Source organism: Podarcis cretensis (genome assembly GCF_951804945.1).
Source record: "Podarcis cretensis genome assembly, chromosome: 6".
Taxonomy (NCBI): domain Eukaryota; kingdom Metazoa; phylum Chordata; class Lepidosauria; order Squamata; family Lacertidae; genus Podarcis; species Podarcis cretensis.
Genome location: NC_137175.1, coordinates 6,126,428 through 6,143,679, shown reverse-complemented (window position 1 = coordinate 6,143,679; position 17,252 = coordinate 6,126,428). Strand labels below are relative to the sequence as shown.

At 38.9% G+C, this 17,252-nt stretch overlaps 1 protein-coding gene and 1 long non-coding RNA gene across 6 annotated transcripts in view; both read left to right on the top strand.

Moving 5' to 3' along the window:
- LOC307218115 overlaps window positions 1-17,252 on the top strand; it is a 281,127-nt gene that overhangs the window by 174,902 nt on the left and 88,973 nt on the right. The gene's annotated exons all lie outside the window — the stretch shown is intronic.
- ZBTB46 (zinc finger and BTB domain containing 46) overlaps window positions 1-17,252 on the top strand; it is a 54,455-nt gene that overhangs the window by 2,085 nt on the left and 35,118 nt on the right. For all 5 annotated transcript variants that reach the window (XR_013839632.1, XR_013839633.1, XR_013839634.1 and 2 more), the window contains one exon: window positions 11,787-12,757. Coding sequence is in view for 2 of the 5 variants with exons in the window: in XM_079979220.1 (XP_079835346.1) it covers window positions 11,821-12,757 (937 nt within the window). In the remaining 3 variants the exon portion in view is untranslated. The remainder of the gene's footprint in view (window positions 1-11,786; window positions 12,758-17,252) is intronic.

Below are 17,252 nucleotides of genomic sequence, written 5' to 3'. Positions count from 1 at the left end.
GGAGGATTCCTTCAATTTAAAGACAGCTCCTTGCTGTACTGCTGGAGAGCCAGAAATAGATATAATAGAACTATTGTGTGCAGTAATGTATTTTTGATGTGTCAAGAAATATAGAAACAAAGGGCAGTTTTACTAGGAGATATTTCTTAAAATTAGCTTTCTCTGTATTCAGTCAAGGTATTTATTTAGCATGGATTAGAGACAAGGTTATTATCAGCAGTGTTTATATATATGCTAATAAGGAAGTGTGTTTTGCAAACAGTGTTTTGCAGGCACCTGTACTGAAGTTATTGTATGCATTTTAATACTTGAGTCATTTCAAATGTTTAGTTGCATTTTCTAAATATATGTTGTACACTAGCATTTTAAGTACCAGTACATATACTGTAACTTGGTTCCCTACTTTTACTGCTTCTATTTTAAGGGGTTTTCTTTGAGAAGAGTATTCTATTTTGGTAAAAGGGAAAGCTAGACACGGCTTTCTTGCCACGAGACAGACAAAAGCTGCAGTTTTACACAAACTTTGGAAATTGCACAATATCCCCCCCCCCCCCCGCCAGCTCGGTGAACTAAAGTTTGGCAGTTTATACTGTGTCACTTTAAATACAGTAGTATTTCAGGGATAAAGGGAACCACTCTTAGCATTTGACAGCCAATTCTGTTTTATTGATTGGCTGTGCTGAACTGAATTAATAGCAGTTGAATGCAGCTATTGCTTGTCAAGTTCTCAGTCTTGTAGTCCTTTCATGATATGGGGTGTGTATGCATTTAGAGTCTTAGACTTTAGAGCTTACTGTTAACCACAGTTTTCCACATAGTGAAAAATTATCCTCTGGTGTATTACAAGTTAACAAAGGAGAGCCTTATGGGACAGACAGGATCTACAAAACAGTATCCAGGTCTTGATTAACTAGAACTTGCATTTCTCCATCCTGAAAATAATGAGCAAATCTGACAGTGAAATCCTAATGCATGTTTACTTGGAAGTAAGTTTTGCTGTGTTAAGCTTACTCCCTAGTAAGTGTGTTTAGGCTTGCGGTATGAGATACTAGTGTCGATTGTTATTTAAAGGATGATGAAAAGCTAATTTTGCTGTTAGTAGACTACTTATTGGAATCATATTGTTACAGCTTTTGATTAGGCTATGATGTCCTGTTTACTCCATGAAGCCATATCTAAATAAGTGAGAATGATACAATTATGCATTGTAAATTAATTGGATCTGTTTCTTCTCTTTCATATGACATTATTTGCTAATTAAACAGACATAATAACTATTTTAATAAATGATGTAAGGCAATATACAGGTCAGATTTTGGAATTTCAGAGAACAGAGGAAATGGGCCACATTGTCCCTATGGCTTGTGTTTTCTAGGACATCCATACAGTAGAGCCTATGTCCTTCTCTTCCAGGTTGTATATTAGAAAAGCTTTCTGAGTAGCTTACAGAAACAACCTTGGCATACTTTATTGGGTGGATAGCCTAAGCGAAGTGAGGCTTCAAACCTAACCTACTTACCTGAGTACCTCGGAGTAAACCTCATTTAATTGAATGAGACTTACTTTTGAGTAGACACTGCTAGGATTGCAGCCTTAATTACAAACTGTAGGTGCCTGCTTGGTCTGGTATTGTTTTGATGTTGGCTCGACATACTCTAAAATACATTTCTTCTTGCCTTTACTTCCTCATGAAAGCTTTTGCTTTTCATTGCAATATTCACCATTCCTTCAAGGTTTTATTAATACAAGTACAGTATGCATAGTTTTTGTTTCATAACTTTTTGCCTTTCTAGCTTCTTAAACCAAAATTATTTTCATGAACAGCCCACATCTCCTGAGCAGTGACCCTTTTTTCAACTGAGTTCTGTTTGCTTCTTTTAGCAACATGGTTTTCCTGCATTATTTGTAGTGTGAACTAATCCTTGTTACTATATTCTTAATTTAATTGGTAAATAAAAGGATAAAAGGGGCTTAGTTTAAATCTCAAAAGGCTCCCTGAAATTCAAATAGTTATCCTTTACACTTATAATTCCCTGAACTCTGAAGCTTTGTACCTATGCCAGAAAACTTTGACACCCTGCACAATAGGATTAGCTGAATATTTGTTGTGTACTCAAATGGTTGTTGTCTTATCTTAAACTAGGCAGTTTAAAGGTAAGACATAGTAGGCTTCCCAATCAATTGATCAGTTTCCCCCCAAAATGGAAAGAATGCAAAATTAAATTCTTAAGAAAGTATGTAGTAATTCACAGAAGCTAGCATAATGGATTTGCCAATAATAAATCCCGCTAAACTAATATTATCTCTATCTTGTATTACTTTACTAGAAAACTTAGCAGACACTGGGAATTATGTGGATGCAGTTTAGCTTGATTTCAGCAAAGCACTCGACAAAAGTTCTCTGTGATATTTTGTTTAGCACATTCGTTCAGTGAAAACTGCACAATGGTACTGTCAGATTCACAGCTGGTTGCAAAACAGTATTTGAAGTGGAAAGGGATCTCAACACAATTGTTCCCAAGTGCCTTCTCAGACAGACAGTATGGAGCTTACAGATCTCCATAGTCTTCTGGGGAGTTGTGGGCAATGAAACAGGATGGACTATGGTGTAGCACAAGTTGGGTAAATCCTGAAACACATATGACTGAACACAGCTAATGAGCATACAGTTGTGGTTACTATGTGGCAGTGATGGCAGTGAAGAGCTTCACTTCTGCCACCATTGCAGCTTGCAGTAGGCATCCAAAAGCTTATACACACAGTGAAGGGGCCATTTGTATCTGTCCCGATGAAGGAGATGATTGGAGGCATTCTGTGACAAATTTGCTAAGCACTTTGAAGATAAAATTGCTTGAATCCATACAGAATTAGATACTGTAGTTAGGACTAGTCTTGTGGATGTGTCCAGAACACCATCTGGTTAAGTTTTATTGAATCAGTTTCAGTTATTATGGCCTGAGGATGTGGGCAAGCTTAAAGGGATTCAGCCTACTGCATGTCTCCTTTGCTAATAAAAGCTAATGTTGAGGGCTGAGAAGGTGCCAGTGGCTTTAAAAGAGGCACTTTCTTTAAACCTGTAGTTGTTAAATAAATACCGCTCCTTGGGCAAGGTGCTTAAGAAATTGATGGTGGTGCACCGCCAATTTCAATCCCATTCAGTCCTGTCTGAATCAGGAGAAATAGTGCAGGTGCTGACCTGATATTTCAAGGTGGTAATGGGCTAGGTATGGGTCAGTAAACTGAATCCAGACATAATGGAGATGCTATGGGTGGGCTTTTATGGGGTTTGGTAAGACAGCCTGTCCTGGATGGGATAGTCCCTTTAAGGAACAGGTCTGTAGCCTGGGTATGTGTACACTTCCGGAGTCATCTTTGTCACTTGAAAGTCAGGTGGCTTCATGATTAGAAGCGATTGTTCCCAGTTATTGATGGTTCACCAGACATAGCCTTTCCTGGACAGGGATAGCTCTAATAGTTTTCGGATTGGACTATTATATTGCAATACATTCTTATGTGGAGTTGCCCTTCAGTGGTCTGGAATTTGCAACTGGGAAGTGCCAATGGTTGCTCACACCTATTTTGAAATACTTGCACTAGCTGCCAGTTGTCTTTCAGGTGCTTATGATGACATTTAAAGCCCTGAATGGCCTGGGTCCCAAATATCTGAAAAAACACCTCCTCCCATACCCTGCTCTATGATTTGCAGATCAAATTATTTTGGTGGTTCCTAAACCTAATGTGGTCCACGGTGTAGGTGCTTGTGGCAGGACATTCTCTGAAGTGGATCCACACCAATGGAATGAACTATCCTTCCATACCTCAGCCTTACTTGTTTTCCACTGGTAGTTGAAGATATACCGGTACTACTTTGTCTAGTGGGGCAGGGGTAGTGTTGAGATTCACTGTAGAACTGGGTATAAGTGTTTTTGTTTGTTTGTTTTTTGCTGTTGCTGCTGCCTGCAATTTTTTACTGTAAATTTAATTGATGAATTTCATTTTGTTTCTACAGTGTTAAGTTTTGGGCTATTTTTTTTCTTATACATATTCTGCTCTGGCATCTTTGAGTGAAGGAGGTATATAAATTACATACTGTTAGAATAAGTTTAAAATAAATAGTATTATTAGATAAGTACAATTAAGGGGCAGGATTCTCCTAACAAGCCTTATTGGGGAAGTGCGATGCAAGGACTTCCACAAAAGTGCTTTCCCCCACACCAGAATTAGCTTCGGGAGGGGCATCGAGAGAACCTCCAGAACAGTTCATGGGAGGAGGATCATTCTGTCTGCTAAGCTGAATTGCTTGTGCAGATGGAATGTTTGTCATAGGGCAATGTTGAGTTCCACTCAGGGTTTTTTGACTCAACTCAATCACTTTCATATCCACATGGAAGTGTCCAGCAAAAATATTTTGACTGGTGTGTGGCATGATAAATCTAGGCTGCTTCCATCGAGAGCCATAAATAAATTCTTAGATCTGCAGTAATTTGCTATCTACTCATGGGCAAAATTGTTGGTGTTTGACATGTCTGCTAGAGTTTTATAATCTTTCTTTTATGTGGTCTTGGGTTCCACAGAGACACAAATTGTACATTGGGCATTTAGCAAGAAGCTGGTCCTGACTGTTGAAACTCCTGGCCGTGGGGCGGGGGGGATCTAAGAAATCACAGGCCGATTAGCGTAACATCTGTTCCATAAAACCTGGTGGAAAACATTATTAAAGAAGCATATAGAGGAAGAAGCCTTGCTGCATAAGGACCAGTGTGGCTTCCACAAGGGCACATCGTGACTAACCTTTTAGAGTTCTTGGAGAGTCTTAATAAGTAGTTAATTTAATTCTCATCTGACCCATGCCTGATCTATTGGCCTTTACCGTCTCTGGCCATGGTTGAGGCAGAGCTTGGGGACATCAGTTAAAGCTCAGATTAACTAAGGCAGAGAATAGTTGGTTGGCCATTTTGAATAGGAGAAACTTGCTAGTTACTGTTGAAGTTGGTTCTCCTGTCGTCATGCATTCTTGGGTTATGTCCCTGGCATTTTAATCTTCAGATTGTAGTTTAGAGCAGCCACAGTCTTTCAAACAACTTTTGTGAGAAGGCTGAGACCTCTTTCAGATTGCTACATCTCAATGGTTACTACAGTAGCAAACATGGTTTTTTGTATGCACATCTGGTGGTGGAAGTTAATGTAGAATGTGGTGGCTGAGGTTTGCTGACAAAGTCAGCTTCTATGACTCCATTCCTCTACATGCCAAAACTTAAGATTTGATTTACTGTATCTCCCATTTCTGTCCTCCAATGTTTTCTGTTGCATTTGCTTGGAGTACCATTCTCCCCCAACAGCTTCATGGGCCTTTCCTGTCTGATTAATCTCTTGCATTCACCTATCATTTTTTGTCAAATTTCATTTCCATAATTGTGTTGAAATCAGCAATGCCTTATACAGACAACTACCGGTAAGTGTGGCAATTGGCAAGACAACTATAAAGAAGTTGACACACTGGGACCTGCATGCATTATGAACCGCTATCTACTTTTTCTTGCACTGCCAAAGAAATAATGTTTGTGTGACTGTGCTTTCTATGAACCAAAAGCTCACAGCAAAAGTATGTAGGATGAAGTACTGAAACTTCTGCTATCAGAATTTTACCAGAATAGTAGGTCAGGGGTCACCAACCTAAGGCCCATGGGCCAGAAGCAGCCCGTGGAGGTCGTTTGACCGGTCCACGAGCTGCCCCTGAACTGAGCTGCCCACTCGCGCGCTGTGCTAAACCAGCGTGGTGCGGGGACTCGCATCCGCGGCACCGGAAATTGCGTCTGCGCACTCGCAGACTCCAAAAATCACATCTGTGCAGAACTGAAAATCACAGGCGCGCGTGGCAGATCCAGCCCACAGAGGGATCTTCCACAGGAAGATAAACCTTGCTGACCCCTGTTGTAGGTGGACTGGGTATTTAATGAGTAGGGATGATACTAGAACTCTTTTGTTGGTTTTGTAGTATCTTAACTTTTTTTTTTGCTTTATGATAATATTCTTTATTAAAGTGCAAGGAAGATAAGAAATCCAAATACTTCCCATTTTAAGTCTCATTTCTGTGAAGTGTAGGAATGTGGGAAGCTGCTTTATATCAAGTCAGATCCTTAATCCAGCTGGCTTAGTATTGTTGACAGTGACTGGCAGCCATTCTCCAGAGTTTCAGACAGGAGCCCTTCCCAGTCCTATCTGAAGACACGAGGGATTGAACTTGGAAGCTTTTGCATGCAATGTTAGTTCCCCTGCTGCAAACCTAACCACACTCACTTTGATGGAGTGCAAACTGCCAAATAATCACATAGCTTAAAGTAAGCTAGTATCTCTGGCTAGCTTCTATTTTTAATTTTTAGTAATGGTTTAACAAATCTAATTCATCTCAAATATCAGGGGGGAGGTGGGGAAGAAAGGAGCATTGACTTCCATAATTGAATGTTGTTGTGCTTTGTCCAGATGTCTAATGGAACTTAGAAGACGTGGGTTGACTGTATCTGGACATCTTGTGATCTCTCTTTCTCTTCCCCCACTTCTCTTTCTGAAAGACTGTTGCAGAATAGCTTTTGCACATAAATTCATTAACAAAATTCACTGTTACAGTTTTATTGTGTGATACCTATCCATCCATCCATCCATCCATCCAGGGGTCTGCCTGCTTTTTACATATCCAGAAACTGTAGAAAGTACACTTGTAGTGGATGGAGAAAAATGAAAAATAATCAAAGCAGAGATGTAGAAATTTTCTGACTACAGACACCTATACTGCAGTTATATCATGTTCTATTGTTGCTCTGGCTTTAAAAGTTTCACACATTGCCAATTGATCTGTTTAAACATATCATATTTCTACTAGAGATAAATTTGATTTGTGATGAGGAAAAAAGTTGTGTTTATAAAACTGGAATATACAAAATGGAATAATTGAACTTGAAATAAATTTTGATGAACTATTGCTAGTTTGGCAGGGAAACTAGATGTTACTGCAGCTAACATTTGTGTCAGAACCCATGTAACTGATTTCCTTGTTTAAAAATGTAGGGGTGTTGAAAGTAAAGCATGGGTGGGGGAATAGTGCTGAAACTTCCACTCATGTTTTGTTCTCCATGCTCACAGTATGGTTCTTTGAAGAGAACTAACACCCACCTGTAGGGGAAGAAGCAATTTTTTTAGGGGAGGGAGTATATATGTTGAAAGGGTTCAGGACATCCTCTTTCTGTTTGCATGCTTGCTTGTTTTAAACTGTACACTTCTTCACTCTATGAAATTCATACAACCCACTTTATGACACATACTTTTGCCATCATAATCCCCTTATAAAGGTGCATATCCACTTTAAATCCATAGCTACATTGTTAAGTTCTTTGTTTGTGATGCAGCTAATCACGGACAACATTTCAATATGAAATAATAAATAATTCTATGGGGTTTCCTAATTGTGTTTTTAGCCGTATGAGTAACAACTTTACTGTACCTTGTTAAAGGTTCCTCCTTGTGATATCAGCTAGTATTAAGATTAGGTCTCCTAAAAATAAGGCGCCTCTTTCATTTTAGGGGTAAGAACCAGAAAATTTGACCTGCAGAAGTTGATAGTCCATGCCTGAGAATTTTTTTGGATTGCATTTTTCAAGACCTGTTCTTTCTCTTCATTAATTTAATTGCAGAACTGTAATTAAATTGTAACTATATCTCTTCAGTTCTATAGAGCTGAAGTTGTTTCTCAACGTTTGATTGACCTACAAAGAGTCAGTCAAACGTTGAGAAACGTTTGAAAAGAACTACATTCTTTTGCATGCACCACACTGCACAATTCAGTAGTTCTGTTATTATGGCATTTTGTAGCATGGAGTGAAGCATATTGAAGAGAAAGGAATTCATAAAAAGATGAGCTGTGTTTGAATAGAATGTTGGGATGAAGTGGAAGTCCTACATTCTCTCATTACCACACTGGAAGGCATTGCTGTGGATTCTGATTTCACAAAAAGCCTGCCTCTTGATGTACATTTGGCTACTGATATCAGCAAATACTATTGAATGGGACACAGAACACCTGTTAAAACATTTCTCTTTTTCAGCCGGCCCTCTGTTTTTCTCATATAGTATTTAGAAACTTCTGCTAAGTGGTGGCAGTCTAGTCTTCTGTTTGGTATTCCCACACAGATTATGTTCTTAATTGTGGTGAGAGATACCTTTTGTTTTCAGTTGCATTTTTACACTTTTCTGCAGTTTTGCAGAAAATGGGACAATTCACTTAAACCTGAAGGCAACTATCTTTCCATTATCACTGTAAAACAGATAACATGCAGTTCATTAAGGTTTCACCGTGAGAAGTGTGCTTAGTTTCCAAGCATAGTGAAAAGCTCATTTGCTGAACCTCATTTCTTTGGATGCTCCCAAGTTCTGAAAATTCATAGTGGTCATTTATGGTTAGATGTTTTCCTTTAGGACTTCATCTGTCTGGGAAGCAATAGTATGAAGAACAGTGTGCTGCTACTGTCTATGAAGATGTCATTGGGAAACATTTTAAGCTTTAGTCTGCAGATTAAAAATTGTTGCCTAATCTGTGGGGTTGACACTAAGCAAAAACTCGGGGATTCAGGATTCTGGAAGGTCTGTCACCTTTCTAGCTGCACAGAAATGCTTGCTTCCTCATCCCTGAATCACATTTAACTGTGCTCGTTTGTAATTTATGTATATACAGTTTGTAAAATCTGGACCGTCCACAGTACTGATGGAATTTGAATTTATTCCTTTGTGAAGTGATTGTAGTTGGGAATATTCTATACATTAGATTACTAAATTGATATTTTTCTAATGGGTGTTTACTTAAAAAGTTAATAGATAGATTGATAGAAGTGATCTCATGTTGCCTGAATACCCTCGAAGGCATTTATGAAATATAATGTGCACATTTATTTAAATTTAATTAAAAGCCAGGTTATCAAAAATATTCTTTTTATTACTAAAGTGAAGGATGTAAATTAAGTTTATAGTATCGTGTCATTTGCATAAATTATTCCCTTTTGCGGATATTGAGCTACTTTGGTGCAAGAATTGAGTTTTTAGCATAGAATCAAAGAACCTGGCCCTAATCCAAGGAAATTTAGTGACACTTGTAAGTCTCAGTAGGTCAACCTAGCAATGACTCATCTCTTATTTTTCATGTTGGCTAATTGGGAAAGGAATAATTATTATAGAAGAAGACTAAATATAACCAAATGTAGAATAGATAGCTGAAGCAGCCAACACACACTGATATACACTTTCTCAGCTAAATGACATTCAATTATGCTTACCAGTAACTGTGAACCAGATGTGGTTAAAGCTGGTAAATACCTGGGGGTGGGTGATTGCATTGTGTGATTAGCTGACTTTGTGTTTCCAAGAGAAATTATCTAGTGCTAGGGAAGGAGAGGAAGACTAAGATAATGAGTATAATGTCAACAAAGAATTATCTGAAGACATTGGAAGGACACTTCTCGCATGGAAGCTGAATTAATAACAAGCTTAACTCATGACAGTGTAATAGAAAAATAAATTGGATCATAAAGTCATATTGTGTGGAAGCTACTTAACTGCATTCACATGTGTGATTAGGTGTTGGAAAGTTGGCAGCAATTTGCTGCTTGTGCATGTACTCTTATTCCTAAGAAGTATACAGAATAGATAATAACTTCAGCAGATAATGCATTTTAGTCAGACTTTCTTATACAATGGTCCACCAGTGGGGTTCTGCTGTTGTGCTGGAATTTCTGTTTCCTATGCTCCCCCTGTGTGCCCCTAATATCTCCTCAGCTGATTTTGAGAGCATGTGGGAACTGAAGTTCTGTTGCGTGCATGGGAGTCTGTTGTGCCAGTGGAGCTGCTGCATTGGAATATGGCCCACATTTTTTTTTATTTTTTATTTACCATGGACATGGTTTTGGCTAGAGATTTCTGTAGACAGTTTATCCAAAAATTTAAAATCTACAAGGCATAGTACAGGTAGGAAAAGGAGAATGTAAAATTTCATTGAAGGAAATTGATTAGAATGGGTGCATTTTTGTAGCTTTTTAAAACAATGGAAAAGTATAAACAGCAGATATCAACTGAGCACAGAAAGTACATGGTATAAAATGGTTCTGTAAGTAACTTGATGATAAATTTAAAAGAAAATGGAATGACTAGTGTCTTATAAAGCTATAATTAATCTGTGCACTCCAGCCTTTTGGGGCTGATGAACACATCTGGAATTTTGAAGTGCTGTGGGCACCAGTCAGAAATGGCAGCTGTGAGTACATGGCACAACACAAAATGGCTGCCACATCTAAAAGAGCAGAAAAAGAGATAGGATCACAAAAAGTGGGCCTACTCCCATCAGCCCCCTCCAAATCAGCCACTTTGCTTTCTTGCATTTCCTTTTCATTGGGATGGTTTTCGTTGCTGCCTCCTGTATAATGTTACGAGCTTCCATCCATAGTTCTTCAGGCACTCTATCCACCAAATCTAAATCCTTAAACCTGTTCCTCACTTCCACTGTGTATTCATAAGGGATTTGATTTAGATTGTATCTTACCCGGCCCAGTGGTTTTTCCTACTTTCTTTAATTTAAGCTTGAATTTTGCTATAAGAAGCTGATGATCTGAGCCACAGTCAGCTCCAGGTCTTGTTTTTGCTGACCTTATAGAGCTTCTCCATCTTTGGCTGCAGAGAATATAATCAATCTGATTTCGATGCTGCCCATCTGGTGATATCCATGTGTAGAGTCGTCTCTTGTGTTGTTGGAAAAGAGTGTTTGTGATGACCAGCTTGTTCTCTTGGCAGAACTCTATTAGCCTTTGCCCTGCTTCGTTTTGAACTCTTCATTTAATTCTGACATCTGCCTGGTTTTCTCTCCCTTCCCAACAATCACCGTAATCTGTGGGCACTGACCACCCTTAGCCCTAGCTGAGGTTGACGTGAATTCAGCTGTTTCTCGCACAGGATCTAGTAACTTCTTTCCTGAGGAGTTTCTGCTATAGGATGCTTTGCCTCTACAAACATAATTATCAACACTAGCTTGCTAGGATCTTAAAATTTGATACCTTAACACAGAAAGCTTATCTCAGTCTCTTTTTCTCTGTAGTTGTGGTAAATACATCATACTTTCTCTTGATTAGTTTTTAAAGGTTAATATCCGGGCATGCTATCTTCAAAGCTTCAAGAATATTCAAAGCTATTGAATATTGATGGTCCATGTTTACATATTCAATCCAGGCTATTCTCTTGGGCCAAGCCAGATAGGACCTCAAGTGCTTCTTTATATTTAATGTGCAGGTTTTTAAAAGCACAAATAGCATTAGTTGAAGGGGTAATAATTATTGTGTTTACAGCAAGCTGGTAGGGGGAATTTAACTCTTTATTCCCTTGCTGTGTGCCTGAGAAAATCCATTATCTGAAGCTGGTATTTGCATGGCCAGAAAATCCCCCCATTGCTGCTAAAATGAGGGATCTTCCTCAGGATTTCAGCAGTGGAAGAATGGGTTAAATCATTCCTCCCAGCTGCTGTAATCCCAATAATTACCAACTCCCCCCACCTGACATTAGCATTTCTAAAAACCTGCCTATTAAATGCAAATCCAATATTAAAGTCAAGCAATAAACTCTCTGTTCTAAGTATAATGCCTTAATTATTGTTGTCTTCAAACTTGGAAAGATAGCTAAATGCCTCTCTGAATTTTTGTCGTGATTTAAATAGTATGACAGCCTCTTTAATGTGATAATGCCTCTCTATTTCTCCCTTACAGACCTGTGTGGAAGCAGTAGCACAAATATTTCTAAATGAATAATCGAAAGGAAGACATGGAAATTGCCTCCCATTATCGTCATCTGCTTCAAGAACTCAATGAACAAAGACAGCATGGCATCCTCTGTGATGTTTGCATTATAGTGGAGGGAAAGATTTTCAAGGCTCACAAAAACATTTTACTTGGGAGCAGTCGCTACTTCAAGACACTGTACTGCCAGGTGCAGAAGACTTCTGACCAGGCAACGGTCACTCATTTAGATATTGTAACAGCCCAGGGGTTTAAAGCAATCATTGACTTCATGTACTCTGCACACCTTGCATTGACCAGCAGGAATGTTATTGAGGTGATGTCAGCTGCTAGCTATCTCCAGATGACTGATATTGTTCAAGCTTGTCACAATTTCATAAAGGCTGCTCTTGACATAAGCATTAAGTCTGATGCATCAGATGATTTTATTGATTATGAACTTGGAGCAACCTCCAGCAGTAGTACAGATGCTTTGATTTCGGCAGTGGTGGCTGGTAGGAGCATATCTCCCTGGCTAGCTCGGCGGACAAGTCCTGCAAACTCCTCTGGTGATTCAGCCATTGCTAGTTGTCATGAAGGAGGAAGCACATATGGAAAAGAGGATCAAGAACAAAAAATGGATAGTCATGATGACATTTCATCCCAATCTCTGTGGTCTAGTGATATGGGGTATGGATCCTTGCGTATCAAAGAGGAACAGAGCTCTCCATCTCATTATGGAGGAAATGAGTTGCAGTCTGCCAAAGATAGTACAATGCAGAATACTTTTTCAGAACAAGGCGCTGCAGATGGATGGCAGCCTACTGGGCGCAGAAAGAACAGAAAAAACAAAGATACTGTGCGCCATATTACACAGCAACTGGGAGATGACAGCAGAACAAGCTCTCCAGTACCACCTTTTCTATCTGCCCAAGGATGGCCATACAGTAGTCGTGAAACAAGTAAGATTTTTTTTCCTTTCTGTCTCTGTAGAATCATATCATGTGATATGTATAATCATTCATGTGAATGCATAATCATTCATGTGAATGCATAATCATTTGTGGCATACTAGTTAAAAGGCCATAAACTTTAATGGTTCGATTACTTGTATAGTAGTGTAAAGGATATGTCTTGCTTTTCACTTGAGATCCAGCTCCGAGGGCCTTCTGCAAGTTCCCTCATTGCAAGAAGTGAGAGTACAGGGAACCAGACAGGGGGCCTTCTCGGTAGCCGCACCCGCCCTGTGGAATGCTCTCCCATCAGATGCTAAGTAAATAACAACTATTTTACTTTTAGAAGACATCTGAAGGCAGCCCCTCCCAAGCTGCTATATATCTCAATGCCAGTAACTGAATTTATTAATGAAAACTTGTGAAAAATAATTATATTAGGCCCTAAATAGATAAATTAACAAGAGAAACACAAATATTTCTGTACCAGAAAAAAAGCTTTTAAAAGCTGCATAACATGTTCTCTAAAGTAGCAGTGGTACGAAGTATCTTTGAAAATGGAAATCCATTTATGTAAAATAACAAACACATTTCCTGTTATATAATAGTCAACATCTCAGTTTCTTGAAGATTTTATTCAAATTCTGTGTATTGTACTTGCGTCTTTTTATGCAGCAGTGCCATCTTGGGAAACTTTCAAGCTTAAAAATGTTGTTTCATATACAACATGAAGCATAACCATGTAAATTATGTGTTAAATGTTTTCCTGTGGCTTTACACTGGCTCTTAGAAAATAAAATGATTACTTACCGGAATGCTTTCTTCCAGTCTGAATTTTGAAGAAGGTAGATGTAACCCATTTGGTAACTGTCCAGGGTTGTGTGTAGGGCCTGCATTACTGCCCAAATCAGTCACATCAAAGCACGGCATACCTACAGTGGAATTACTGACTGTGTTGTCAGTTAACCTTGGAATATCAGCTCAGTTCAAATTTTAGGTCTCTGTCAACCTCCTTCAGTCTTGGTGGTTGATGAAAAACAGCCAGTCAGCTGCAGCAGTTTACATTAAGGAAGCACAGTATGAGACTGTTTCCAAGCTCAGTGTGTATTAGCTTTTAGTCCATCACTGCAACCAGATGTAAGGCAAGCCTATGTGGTAGCATGCTATAAACTAATTCACACTGAGCATTGCACACACCAGCAGTTGACAGAAGACTACCTGCATACATACTTTTGGGGCTAGAACTCTGTGTTGTATAATGACAGTCTGCACTGTAAGTGGTGCAATATATGGAGCACCAGTTAAAGATTCAATAAAAAATCCTACCATTTTGCAGTTTTGATCCTGTTTGAATAGATTTCATACAGATTAATCTAAAAGCCACAGAAGGGTTATCTCTTAATTAGGATGAACCACAATTTCATAAAATGTGGGTGATAGACTCCCACAGTGACGTTACTGCTATTTCCCTCTCATACAGTTCTTACCCAAATAGTCTCAGCTTACCTTTCATGCTTCAGATCATGGCTTTCCTCACTGGTGTACACATCTTTTACATATAATGCTCCTCCTCCTCTCTTCCTGTTTGGTCTATTGCTTTTGAATAGGTTATGCCCCTCAATTACTGCTTTCCCAGTCATGAGTCTCATTCCACCACGTTTCAACAATGCCTTTTATATCATTTTTACCATCCTGTATTAAGAACTCAAGTTCATCTTATTTCTTGTGCTCTGTGCATTAGTATAGAGACAACTGAACATCATTCTTGGGGATATATGAGTAAGGATAATGTTAGCTGCTGTTATTGTTGTTACTTCTCCGTGATTATTTTAACTGGCCTATATTTTTTAATTTGTTTTTTATTGGTGGGTACCTTTGGTGGTTCTACCTTTGTTATATCAGTTTAGACTGGTGCTTTATTATGGTGTAAGCTTCCTTCAAGGAGCTGGGCCCCAAAAGGCAACCATATAAAAATATATACATAAATTAAGAAGCACGGAAAAATACATTGTTTTCATTGGTCTCCTTAACAAAATTTGTAAGCCAATGCATAGTGCAGATTTTCTTCATATCAGTAGTTGAGAATCAAATGAAGGATTTAGCTGGCTTATTTTTAATCTTTTCGGTCTGCTTTTCAGTGCTAATATAGGCAGAAAACTATCTTTCTAAATTATTGATATGCATGAAAACAAGGATTTTTTTGAATTGCTGAAAGAGTAGCATTATTATTTTTTTCCTCTTGGGTCATTCACATATATTGGGGATATAGTTTTATAGGATTAAGTAAATACAAAACCACTGGGCTGTGGGATTTTGTGGTATTAAAGTCTGGCACTGTAGAGGTCAATTACCTTCACAGGAAGAATGGGAACAGTTGACATCTGAAGAAGTGTGCATGCACACAAAAGCTTATACCCAGAACAAACTTAGTTGGTCTCTAAGGTGCTACTGGACAATTTTTTATTTATTTCAACTGCGTCAGACCAAAACAGCTACCGACCTGAAAGTTTAAATATAGTTGTGTGTTAACTATTCTGCTTTTTCTGGCATGTTCCTTTCTTTCCTTTCCTTTGAATACTCAAACATTACCTAATCTATGTATTATTAAAAAGAAAGTAGATTGCTTTGGGAATTGACATCTACAAACACTCCCACCTGCACCTTTTTTGAAATGTTTTTGTATCTATAAGCTTTTGCAATATTGATTTTCAGATGACATTAGATGGTATCTGACTAAGTCATCACAGGAGCAGATCTACTGAAATCAGAGGACGTCACTTGATTTCAATGCCCTGTTCAGCATGTGACTTAGTTGAACATCACCCAGGAAGTCTGTGATTGTTAATCCACAAAAAGGAAGACCCTACTTTGGTGTGCCCATAGATGGAAGTTCATATACACGCTGTGTTCCTAGCTGGGCTTCCTGGGCAGATTTTAATGTGGATGCAGATGTTCCTTTTGAGCAGGGATTGTGGCTTTACTTTGTTGTCCTGTCACACTGTTAGTATTCAAGGAAGAGTAATGTGAACTGGGCTCTAAAGGAAACAAAAATGTTGTAGTACTAGTCAGGACAGAAAACATACTTTATTTCAGATAATAAGGTTTATTGAAGTAAACATTTTGTTAGTTTATTTTAAAAAATCAAGCCCTGCACAGGGCTGTATTTTAGTATAATGCAGTTGGCTAATTCTTAGCACACAAACAGAATGCTCCTCTGAATGCCCTTGTCATATGGATGATACATTGGTGATATTATCAAGGGAACATTCTTGGGGCTGATTCGGATGTTATTTAAAGGTTTATTAACCCACTACATGGCTGTCCCTTCCACATACCAAGCCAAATGTGCAAAGCAACATTCTGCCTCCCTCCACTCCGCTGCACAAATAGGTCAGAGTGAAATCTCTTGTATATTACACTATTCTCTTTTTAGTTTAGTTTAAGTTTATATTGCAGTATTAATTTTTGTTTTTAATTTGATGGCACTAAGCAGAAATATAATTTTCAGAATGGCCCATCTTAAAAACAGAGCTTTATTTTAAGGTTATTAAATCTGAGTTTCCAGTTAATAACTGCCCTGACTCCTTACAGTACCAGATGGAGGAGGGTTTTCAATTCGTATTCCTGCCATGTCTCAGGTACAGCTCCCACAATTTAATTAAGTTTTTCATTTATCTGTGTCAACTTCTATCAGCATTGTATCATAGTTCATGGACTTGCCCTTCTTCATATTGCAGCAGTAAATTTAATCTTGGACAGTACAGTTCTTGGTTCATCAGTTCCATGATGTGGGTGTGGAAGAAGAATGCTGAGGCAGGATAACGAAAAACAATTTTTCTGCCCAACCACCATGATAGGTTGCTGTTTACTATGTACTTGAAAACTGTTTGCCTTCTACCTGCTAAGAAAGGAGGTTGGGAGAATAGTAGTGGGGTGGTTCAGGGATTATTGAATGAAACTGATTTCTTAGATCTGGAATGTGAAATCTCAGGCCTAGAGGCCTCTCTGTTTTGCCCTTAGGATTCTCCTTAGGCTATGCCCCTCTATAGGCTACACTTTGAGTGCTTTTGTCTGGTTCAATGTGTTTGTGAACTGTGATAATGCCTCTTGGATACCTGGGAGGAGGGTGGATATGTGGTATATGTGTATGTGTAGAAGCCTCCAACTTTTGCATAGCTGGAATGGAATCTCTTGTAAAAAGGTAGGATTCTCATCCATTGCTCAGCCCATTTTTGCATCTGACCCTGCCTACCACTGCTATGTGGATCTTAGAAGGTAGGCCATGAGAGCATATGGATCTTGGGCTGAACGAGGTTCTGCTTCCCTAACCTAGATCCTTTAAAAAATCTGGGTCTGGATTCAGTTAGCCTGGCGCACTCGTGGCAACCAGTACAAGGACTCCTGCTAGTGCAAGGGGGGCTCCCCCCCCATTACGCCACCACAGCTCCCCCAAATCCTTTCTGGATGGTTAGGAGACTCAGAACTGTGCTTGGAGGGAGGAGCA